Genomic DNA, 12,149 nt, shown 5'->3' on the forward strand with positions numbered 1-12,149 from the left:
GCTGGACAGTGGCAGTAAAAAGGTGACAGTCAGGCCAAGGTCAACGGTCCTGAGGTTCACTTCTGGACTACAGGGAATCAGACCCTGGGTGGGAGGAACACATGACCTCAACTACAGTGGCATCATCTAATAGGACTCGAAGTGTGACCAATAGCTGCTAAAAACAAGCTTTCTGGAATGTTGTTTTAATAGCCTGACTGGGAAGCCACAGTGCAATTTCTGCCAGGAATTGACTATTTGATTTATGTGTCTGTGTTTGAACACCTTTCATATGTTTTGGCTCCATGCCAAAGGCTAGCTGGCTAGCTGCTGAATCCTATTACATTAAGCTGTGGATTAGCATGTTGAAAGGGGCTGGCTGGTTCATTGACCCTGGCAGAGCTTCATATGCTATATTGGTCTGATCCGTATCACTTTGTTACGAGACAAATGCCATTCCAACCAGGTTTTCTCTAGTCATTTTTTCGATTTTCATACTTGATTTAGTCTTTAAGATATCAGGCCTGGCACTGGAACCTCTCAGTTAATTTGCAAATTCCAAGGAGTGGTATCAGCGATACAGACCAAAATGCGACCTACAACCAATCAAAGCAACAAAACAACGTAGCTTGGTCCATTTTGAAGCAGAGAAAAAATGATGGCCCTGTCACAAACTTACTCAAATGACAGCTAAATAGCTAATCTGAAAATATTTTAGGCAAGCATAGTAAATACAGTAACAGAATCTTGATTAATATGTTTTGTGAGCCTGGTAAGCTACGCTGGACGTAGCCAGTTTTGACTCCGCTCCTCTCTCAGTTATCGTCTTAATACTGGTTCACCTGAGATAAACGCTTGTTGGTGGTCTGTCCGATCTCAGGTTGCTGTAAATGTCTGTCTGAATGGGAGAGGGGCCAGACACACCTGGCGGGAAAAATGTAACATGAGCTCAGCAGGATTGTCTGGTCCCCCGGCCATAAGATAAAGGCAGCACCATGAACACAAGTTTTCAGATTGCTTGTTTTGTCCCACCAACAGTCCAAAACCCAAAGATGTTAAATTAACATGGATCTAAATGGATGTTTGAGATTTATTTGTTGACAAATGACTATAACAATCTGTCAACAGACTAAATGATTAAATAACTTATCCTTTTAGTGCTTCCATCAAACATGTTTGTAGTGGTTGTTTGAATCCCAGTTTGTTTTTGAACATGTCTGAATTTTCCACTGCTCTGGAAAACAAGAGATTCTGACTTATTTGTCATTTTCAGTCTGAATTTAATAACTTCATGCTTTTTGTTCTCATCTGTCTGCACTGTCATAGGGAGGTTTTGTCGAACAAATTCACCATTCCAGAACAGCTGGTAGGACCACAAAACTGTAGTACAACAATGAAGAAAGCTATGATCAATCCATGCTTTTTCCTTAAGCAGAAACGTCATACATTTGCTGGTTCATACTGTCTCTGATTTATATAATTCTAAACTGAATATCTGGGTAATAGACGGTTGGTTGGACATTTAAAGCTATTTGCTCTATGAAGACATCCCCTTTGGCTCTGGAAAATATTTTCCATAATTTTTCTGCCATTTTATAAACTAAACGGTTAAAAACAATCTAAAGAAAAATCATAAATGAAAATAATTGCTGGTTTCACCCCTGATAAACTATACATTAGAGCTGCAGCTATCTAATCTTTTTGTAATCTAGTTTTCTACCCATTATTCCATAGATTAATCGAGTGATCAGATAAAAAAAAATATTTATATAGTTTTGCGTAAAAATGTATTTAAATTTGCCTTATAGATATTATTAGGAAGAATAGCTTTCTCTCTTCTGGTTTACTGTAACAACGAGCACCGAGCAAAACTCCACTGACACATTTACTCAAACAAAACTATAAAGACTGATCAGGGAGGTGACGTTATGTTTGATATTAGAATGAAAAACGAAACAAAGAGGCATTCACGAGGACAGCTAATGTTACGCATTCTCTTCCTGTTTGTCCGTCACTACGGCAACCACCCTCCTTAAACCGAAACAGCGGCGCTCTGTAAAGTGGCGTTAACAACAGACTGCTTTCGGCTTTCCAGATTTAGTGGTGTGCATCCGCAAAAAACGCTCCGTGTGGAACAATGATCCCTGTGCTGAGCAGGCCGCATTACGCGTGAGATAGGACCTAAACGAATCATGGAGGCAGAGATCTTGCCTCAAGGATTTTTTGTAATAGTAGGGCTGAAACAATTACTCGAGTAACTCGAGTTACTCAATATACATTGGTGCATTATACAGTGCAATGTTGTCCCTATCTATTTACCTCATTACTTGCTACAGTTCATCATATTCTACCTACCCTAGCTACATGTATATATTACAACTACCCTTTAATGTTTACAGTGCATTTGTTGTTGAACTCACCTCTGCCTCTACTGTATAGTGTATCATCAGACACACTCATCATCTAGTATGACACTGTTATACCTGCACTGCACACTGACATCTTACATGGATATACTTTTTTGACATCTTATTATTACTTTCCTTTATTGATTACCTCTTGGTTGTGTGTGCTGTCAGTGTGAAACTCTGCTCTTGTGACACCAAGATATTCTTTAGAAATGAACATGTCTTTAAATCTGCCTAAAAGGGAAGCTTTAATAAAGAAAAGGATGTTGACATCTGCAGCTAACAGCTCTTCTGAATAGGTATGAACGTCAGTAGGCCACATTCACCTGCAGTACAAACCTAAAGCTAAACGTGGCTTTAAGCTTAAGTATTGTTTCCAGCAGCTGAACTTCCCTTTTTCTTACATTTCTGAACAACACAGCGAAATTCTGACAACTGAGCCCTCTGAACAATGTTGCACTGCATTTGTTTTTGACTTTGCCTTCCTCTGTTTCCTGTCCTGCAGTGGAGGAGTCAGATATTATAGACTTAGAGAAGCGCTACTGGCTACTGAAAGCCCAGTCCAGAACCGGCCGCTTTGACTTGGAAACCTTTGTCCCACTGGTCTCTCCTCCCATCCATGGCTCACTGAGTGAAGGTAAGATGTATTACCTATTAGATATATATTATAAGATTCAATATTTACCTGTATTTTCAAATGTTTAAGAACATGTAGTACAGGAAAATCTATAAATGACATCATCATTGCCCTATGTAGCTCTTAAAACACGTAAATCCAATCCCTCACCAGTGAATACAACCCTCTTCGACTTGCTCTGTACAAACATTATCTGTGTTATTACAGGCTTATTTCACGCCTTCGATGAGAATCGGGACAATCACATCGACTTTAAAGAGATCTCTTGTGGACTCTCTGCATGCTGCAGGGGGCCGGTTGCTGAAAGGCAGAAATGTAAGCTGTTAGAGATAAATAATCCCAGAAGCTTCACATGTTCACACAAAGGCTTTTTATCATAACAAGTGCATTCTATTTTTTCTTTGTAGCTCTTATCTGGAATTTGAAAGTTGAAAAGCAAAAGCGTTTTGGGAAAGTGTTGATTCGGGCTGGAGCTCATGAGTGCGCAATCATTGGCGTCAGAATTTTCATTGGGGCTTGAAATTATATTTGCACTGTAATAGAAATACAGTATATCGGATTTCCAGCTAACCGACTAAACAGCCTGGTGGTGGGTGTCTGAGCAGAATTGTACTTCATAACCAGGTTTGTATTTCACCACTGCACCGCTCTCTGTCGCTGCCAGTTTGCTTCAAAGTGTTTGACGTGGACCGAGATGGGGTTCTGTCTCGAGATGAACTCCATGAAATGGTGGTGGCCTTGCTGGAGGTGTGGAAGGACAATCGCATAGACACACTCCCCGTAAGTTCGTACTCACACACACACACACACACACACACACACACACACACACACACACACACACACACACACACACGCACACACTGAATGTAGACATGGGTATGAACTGTTTGTAGACAAAAGTCTCTGCTCTAGCCAAGTGATTAAGGTTGTACTAAACATCAACTTCTCTCATTTAGTAAGTTTTCCTGTTGAGTCATGATTCCTTGGGTCTGACACGTGTCACTTCCACCTTTTTGTTGCTTTTTTTTAAGTTAGAATGAAGACATTTTATGTCGTATGATTTCAGAAACATGCTAGGCAATCTTTAAAATCTCCCCTTAGAGATTTCCATTTTTATCATTTCACAAGTGGTAAAAAAATGATTGAATTTTGCACAGATAATGTACACCACTCCTCTGTGGAATATACTGTTGACCTGCTGTCTCCCCCTGAACATCCTCTGTCCCCCACCCTCAACACTCTTCAAAAAGGGGTAGCCATGGAAGGGGTTAAAAAGTACCAATTCTGATTTATCAACGTGTGCAGATGGATCTTGCGAGTGCAGCTGAAGTTGGACACTAGGACTGTCATAAATCAAGTTCAGGAGAATTTGCTCAAGCTTTTATGAAATCTGAATCCTTTAATGTTGACATCCATACCCACGCCTTTTCATATTTGCAAGCCATCCTAAAACAATATACTGATGTGGGTTTGGACAGTTGTAATTGCGTATTGCTTCTGGACAGCTCTTACCCGAGAGAAGGAGAGAGTGTGTGTGAAAGAGAGAGAAGTACAAAATAGAAACACACTTATTTTTAGTCCATGTATCACACTCTTGGTAAAAGAACAGCAATCAGCAACATTTCTGATTAATAATTAAGTAATACCTGTATATCAGTTGGAGCTCATCAGCATAGTTTGATCATAGTCCCTACTAGGAGTAGACCATAATATGACACCTACTAACCATATTGTCGTCCATCATGATGTTAACTGTAATCATTGTTGTATGCCAATTCTGCAGCAATTGCCCAACCTCATCTCAGATCAGAAATATTTATGGCTTGTTTATCTAAAGGTAATGCTGGCAGGTGATGATGCTGGACAGTCTAAAAAGACAGGTCAAGGCAGGGATTGAAACTGAAAATATTCTATTCGTATGGTATTCATGGCATTGCAAACAGATATTGATGATTATTCCAGAATTGTCATGTCTCATGACTGCTGTGATCTTTTTCACAGCAGTAGCTTAGGATAAGGTGCTTGGTATTTGCCCATGTTAATATATGTGGTTGCCTTGCAGGAGCTGCACAGTAGCGTGTCAGAAATAGTAGAGGACATCCTGAAGATGCACGACACAACCAAGGTGAGACACAGAATAATCATTGATGTAGCTGTCAGGAAGATAGTCCTTGGCCTTCTACCCCATTATAGCAAATGCTTTTTTAACCTTGATTCAGAGACAATCAACTCTAACCACATATTGTTACTGGGAGCTGCCCAGTACTAGCCTCGTGAGAACCGATCAGTGTTGGTTTTGAGGTGGCTCGAAGTGTGGCGCAACGAGAAGCTGTTCAGTGCAAACAACGGTGGTTTCGGTGGATTAGATGAGCGCAGCTATGGAGCAAGCCGCTAGCTAACACTTTTTTCTCTTAGAACCTTTTGTTGGAATATAGCTCGGGCACCTGAAATTGTGCCTTTAATCAGTAAATTCACGTTACACAAACGGCAAATATCCTTTACCGATATGTTAAAGTATGTTGCCTCGACGCTCTGTTAGTACATCATATACTTCATTGATCTTATTGGTTGATTTGGCCTGTCTATCACCAACATAGGTGGTGATATACAGATGATTTATCCAATCAGCAAACAGTATTTTCGCCCCTTCCCAAAAGATCTCCAACCGAGAGTTTGCAGATGGATATGTAGAGCAAATGCAAATTATGCAAATCAATCCATCTGGTGGAGTCAGGTTAGCCCAGTACACCCACAGCAACCTTCCAGTCACCTGCCTTCTTGTCTTACCTCTAAGCTATTTTCAGTCTCTTTCCTCAATACTTTCAAGGTCTCAAAGCAGTGTATAATGAGAGAACAGTCAATCTGCATATGCTGACCTTTGTGTTTTTGACTCTTCATCCAGCTGGGTCACCTGAGCCTGGAAGACTACCAGATCTGGAGTGTGAAGAGTGCTTTGGCCAATGAGTTCTTAAATCTGCTTTTCCAAGTGAGTACACCCACATACAGTACAGTAGTTGTACAATTTGTAATAGTTTGACATGGAAAATGCCTTATTTATTCATAATTTACGATGTGTTTCATATATCGTTATATGTATTTGTCTGTATTTGTATTTGTCCAGGTCTGCCACATAGTCCTGGGGCTCAGGCCTGGTAGTCCAGAGGAGGAGGGACAAATCATCAGGTACATGCCTGTCCTCTTTATCTGTCACGTTCTTGTATTTAACTTTGAGGGATGTGTTTTTCTATAGTTGTGTTTTTTTCTCTGTTTGTATGCAGGGGTTGGCTAGAAAGGGAGAGCAGACATGGGCTGCAGCAAGGACAGAACTGGTTCCTCATCTCCATGTTGTGGTGGCAGCAGTGGAAGGACTACGTTAAATATGTAAGTCTGCACATACTGTATATGCACTAGATGACACTATAGTGCACATAGGAACGGGACAATATGAAAATTTCATGACATAATTATCCTGGCCAAAATTGTGGTGATTCACAATGTCATACTGACAATCATTGAAATATACTTGAAACTCTGAGGATGCTGAGGTCACCAGCGCCCCGTCCTTACTGTAAACAGCTCGGATGGTTTCCTATTTTCCCCTCCTGAGGTGTCGAATGCTTTTCCAGAAGCACCTTGGTGCCACACAAAAGTCCTTCTCCATGACTTCTCCGAACTTCTCCAACATCAGCTGCCTTACCTCTGACATGGCAGAGGCTGCGGGCCTTCTGGCCTGTCGGTACCTTAAAACTTCCTCCGCAGACTTCTGGGATAACATATCCCGTAAGGACTCCTTCAGTAGGACAGCTTCCCTGACCACCGGTTTCTACCATGGTGTTCGATAGTTACTGCCCCTTGAGGCACCTAAGACCTTGAGACCACAGCTAACCGCCGCAGCTTTTCCAATGGAAGCTTTGAACATTGCCCACTCCGGTTTAATGCCCCCAACCTCCACAGGGATGCCAGAAAAGCTCCGCCGGAAGTGTGAGTTGAAGATCTCATGGACAGTGGCCTCCTCCAGACGTTCCCAGTTCATCCGCACTACTCGATTGGGCTTATCTGTTCCGTCCAGAATCTTCCCCCATCCTCTGACCCAACTCATCACCAGATGGTGATCAGTTGACAGCTCTGCCCCTCTCTTAACTCGAGTATCCAAAACATACGGCCTCAGATCAAATGATACGATCACAAATTCGATCATCGACCTTTGGCCTAGGGTGCTCTGGTACCACATACACTGATTAGCATCCTTATGTTTGTACATGGTGTTCATTATAGACAATCCGTGACTAGCACAGAAGTCTAATAACAGACGACCGCTCAGATTTAGATCAGGGAGGCCATTCCTCCCAGTCACGCCTCTGCAGGTGTCTCCATCATTGCCCACGTGCGCGTTGAAGTCTCCCAGCAGAGCTATGGAGTCCCCTACTGGAGCCCCATGCAGGACTCCATTCAGGGTCTCCAAGAAGGCCGAATACTCTGAACTGCTGTTCGCTGCATATGCACAAACAACAGTCAGAGTTTTCCCCCTTACCACCCACAGGCGTAAGGAGGCGACCCTCTCGTCCACTGGGGTAAACTCTAACACTGCGGCGCTCAGCCGGGGGTTTGTGAATATCCCCACAATATCCCCGTGGCCAAGGCCTCCATGGTTGGAATACAGGTGAACAACCAACCATGGAGGCCTTGGCCACGGTAAGAGAGCGGCTCACACAGGACATTTCCTTACAAAACCGAACAAATCTCAAACCAGACCACATTTGCCAACTTCTGGATTTGTGCCTGAATACCACATATTTCCAGGTTAATGGCATTTTTTACAGACAGAAACACGGCTGTGCCATGGGTTCACCAGTATCCCCTATTGTGGCAAATCTGTACATGGAGGAGGTAGAGGGCAAGGCGTTGAACTCCTTTAAAGGAATAACCCCAAGCCATTGGTTCAGATATGTGGACGACACATGGGTTAAGATCAAATCCAAAGAGGTGCAAACTTTTACTGAACATATCAACTCAGTGGACAGAAACATCAAGTTCACCAGAGAGGAAGTTAAGGACAACAGCTTGCCCTTCTTGGACTGTGACGTCCATATGGAGAATGACAGGAGCCTCAACATAGGGGTATACAGAAAACCCACTCACACGGATCAATATCTACTTTTCGACTCTCACCACCCTTTGGAACACAAGCTTGGCGTTATCAGAACACTGCAGCACAGAGCTGATAACGTACCCACTAGCTCACAGGCTCAAGGGGAAGAACGCAAGCACCTGAGAGGCGCCCTCACAACTTGTGGCTACCCCAGCTGGACCTTTGTTAAAACGGCAGCTGCCTCCAGAAAGAAAACCAAAGTGGTTGAGAAAGAAAAAGATAACAGGAGAAACAACATAGTCATCCCATATGTGGCTGGGGTATCGGAGAAACTCAGGAGGATTTTCAACAAACACTGCATCCCTGTGTATTTCAAACCCGGTAACACACTCAGACAGAGACTAGTACATCCGAAGGACAGAACACCACACCACCACAAAAGCAACCTGGTTTATGCTGTCCAATGCAACGAGGAATGCAAAGATCTTTACATTGGAGAAACAAAACAACCACTGCATAAACGCATGGCCCAACACAGGAGAGCTAACTCCTCAGGCCTGGACTCGGCTGTCCACTTACACCTCAAGGAGAAAGCCCACTCCTTTGATGACAGCAATGTCCAAATCTTGGACAGAGAGGACAGATGGTTTGAAAGAGGAGTAAAAGAAGCCATCTATGTAAAAGTGGAGAAACCATCGCTAAACAGAGGAGGGGGTCTGAGACACCACTTATCTCCAATTTACAATGCCGCCCTTTCATCCCTTCCCAGGAGATTCAACAATCTAACCTCAAAGGACAACTGTTCACACATGGCCCGGGTGACCCCAACGACTGTCGTTCAGACTCAATAGAGCACTAACGAAGTCGAAACCAACTGCCCACCAACGACTGTCACTCTAACGACGGGCGTGGGCACTTGGAGCACAAAGAGTGTCAGTGACATCATCGGCCTTGTGAGAGGTTAAATACCTGGATCTCCACACCAGTTAGTTGGACCAGTCCCAGCCTGGTCAGATGCGTACATGAACTGATGAAGCCTCTTGGATGAGAGGTGAAACGTCTTCCTAGACAAACAACCAGTCCAGTGGTTTTTGACTGAAATTGCTTTGAGGATAACGATGACCTGGACGAATGAGAACATTCACAGGCTTACAATAAAAAACTTCTACAAGATTATTTTTGGCTTAACCTCTTAAAAAAACAAAATGATGCCAATGTTTCCCTTTTCAGTTTGAGTTTTGTTTTCAATGCCAAACTGTCCTGTCACTGTTGTAGCTCCATAGAAGACAACAACGGTATGTCTCAAAAACTTAAATTGCACCAGCTGATTGACTTCAGAATTGCTTTCGCTACGTCCCAGGTCATTTTGTATGAATTAAAATAATTTTTCCAGCGAGTCCTGTAGCGTGACCTGTGATTACACCCAGGCTACACAGTCATTTTTAAGCATCTTTGTGCTCCAAGTGCCAACGACCGTTGTTAGAGTGGCAGTCGTTTGTGGGAAGTAGGTTTCGACTTTGTTACTGCTCTATTGAGTCTTAACGACAGTCGTTGGAGTCACAGGAGGCCATTTGTGAACAGTTGTTCTTTGAGGAATGCAAAGATCCCTACATTGGAGAAACAAAACAACCACTGCATAAACGCATTGCCCAACACAGGAGAGCTAACTCCTCAGGCCTAGACTCTGCTGTCCACTTACATCTCAAGGAGAAAGCCCACTCCTTTGATGACAACAATGTCCACATCCTGGACAGAGAGGACAGATTTTTGAAAGAGGAGTAAAAGAAGCCATCTATGTCAAAGTAGAGAAACCATCGCTAAACAGAGGAGGAGGTCTGAGACACCACTTATATCCAAATTATAATGCTGCCCTTTCATCCCTTCCCAGGAGATCCAACAATCTAACCTCAAAGAACAACTGTTCACAAATGGCCTCCTGTGACTCTGACTGTTGTTAAGACTCATTAGAGCACTAACAAAGTCAAAACCAATGACTGTCACTCTAACAACGGTCGTTGGCACTTGGAGCACAAGGGGTTCCAGTGACATCATCGGCCTTGTGAGAGGTTAAATACCTGGATCTCCACACCACCACTGGTCAGATGCGTACATGAACTGATGAAGCCTCTTGGATGAGAGGTGAAATGTCCTCCTAGACAAATAATCAAGTCCAGTTGCTTTTGACTGAAATTGCTTTGAGGATAGTAACTTGTACCAAATAAATGTAGTGAAGTGAAACATTTTTACTGAAATGTTGTGGAGTAGAAGTATTAAGTGGCATTAAATGGAATTTCCTAAGAAAAGTACAAGTACCTACTGTACTTGAATAAATGTACTTAGTTACTTGCCACCACTGAATATCCATATATTTGCAGAAATGGCAACAGTGATTATGGATTTCAACAGAACTGTCAGGTTTTAAAAAAATACCATTCTTGAGCCTTCATCTTGGCCATTCATCTTGAATGAGGTTATTGCTTATGTCGGTTTGCCACAAAAAAAAGGCACAGGAGCCAGCCAATTTTATTGTCGTTTTTTAATCTTCTGCTTTTGCCTGTTTATCCAACATTGCTGCAAGTCATTAGGTAATGTGACGTCCCACTTCCGTGACAACAAACTAGTCACGTAATAGCCTACCGGCAAGCAGAGAGGCAAGCATCACGTAGTGTGCCCTGGGTTATGTAGTTTAACTGCCATGAATAATAACTGGGAGACAGCTTTGGAGAGGAAAGGAAAGGGTTCTGGGAGCTTGTGAGAAGACACGGTATGCCAGGGGGTAAAATCTAGAAGTGGGGGTACAGCATACCTTTGTGTACCAGACCATTTAAAGATATAATCATTAAGATTTTCATCTAGTTAACTGTGATTTAAGTTCCTATCTATCAAAGAGTGAGTCAAAACAATGGTGATTGATCATATCATCCACTAATGAAAACACTTGTTGCCTTGAGTATCCACATCTGTGTATGTGGAGACACTCCTTCTCTAAATGCAAATGCCAGTTAGGTTAGTGATGATGTTTACTCAGTCAGCAGTGGTTGGTCTGTCGGCCGAGCTCATCACTAACGGTTATGCTGTGTTTCATTGTAATCTGAATCAGGAACTTCCAACTTCTGAGTCAGGCTTGTAGTAAGTGCAGAAGTGTATGTGTATGAATTTAAGAGGGGAACATATAGGGGACTGCCTGAAGGTGGAGAGATGAATGTGTTTCAATAAGGTTTAAAAAAGAGGAAAAAAGTCACCACACATTGAACGTGACAAGATGGAGGGTTTGAAAGAACAGGCTCACCTGCATTTATATCTTACTGCCACAGAGGCTGCTAGAAACAACATATCTCAAATCTTGCGGAGTACAACTTTAAAGCCTACATGGGAATTATTTATAGTGCCAAATCATAACAAAAGTTATCCCAGGACACTTTACAAACTAGGTAAAGACCACACTCTGACTTATTTATGATAAACATAGACCCAACAAATCTGTCAGCAAGGATTTTTAAAATGGGGTGACCCTCTCTGTGACAAGAGTTACATTTCATTCACCCCACTTTCAAAAGTGCCAAATCTATAGTTTTGGATGATACATACGTATCACTTTATGAGAGCGGGTTTTCACTGCATCTTGCACGATAATATCACACTGGGACAGTAGCAGTGACTGTCATCAAAGCAAACACCACATTAATCACAGGTATCACTTTAAACAATGACAGGGCAGTCCCTGCTGTTGTCTCCCTGTCCAGGAGCATAAGGGCATCGTGGTGGAGCAGCCATCTATCCTGAGCTCACTGCGAACTCCGATGGCCACAGCCACTATAGAGCCCACCCCACCAGACAGACTGGGAGGACTGGGAACCTTCAGCCCTGTCAGCCCCACTGAGGAGAGGTCACCTGATGCTGTGTCCAGCGCCTCGGAGGCCACAGAGACCGGTGAGTCAACACACTTCACATGACAGTAGATAGCAAAAAAAAATTCAACAATCAGGATCAGCAACTTTATCATCCAAGTTGCTCATAGGGATAGTTTGGTTAT

The 12,149-nt window shown here is 42.8% G+C and overlaps 1 protein-coding gene across 1 annotated transcript in view; it reads left to right on the top strand.

Moving 5' to 3' along the window:
- Positions 1-12,149, top strand: part of usp32 (ubiquitin specific peptidase 32) — a 111,627-nt gene that overhangs the window by 64,044 nt on the left and 35,434 nt on the right. Inside the window, exons 6-13 of the mRNA XM_083913803.1 lie at positions 2,893-3,024; positions 3,232-3,339; positions 3,689-3,804; positions 5,090-5,152; positions 5,930-6,013; positions 6,149-6,210; positions 6,306-6,408; positions 11,860-12,046. Coding sequence (XP_083769929.1) covers positions 2,893-3,024; positions 3,232-3,339; positions 3,689-3,804; positions 5,090-5,152; positions 5,930-6,013; positions 6,149-6,210; positions 6,306-6,408; positions 11,860-12,046 — 855 coding nt within the window. The remainder of the gene's footprint in view (positions 1-2,892; positions 3,025-3,231; positions 3,340-3,688; positions 3,805-5,089; positions 5,153-5,929; positions 6,014-6,148; positions 6,211-6,305; positions 6,409-11,859; positions 12,047-12,149) is intronic.

The sequence above is a fragment of the Echiichthys vipera genome (genome assembly GCF_963691815.1).
Source record: "Echiichthys vipera genome assembly, chromosome: 5".
NCBI classification, from domain to species: Eukaryota; Metazoa; Chordata; class Actinopteri; order Perciformes; family Trachinidae; genus Echiichthys; species Echiichthys vipera.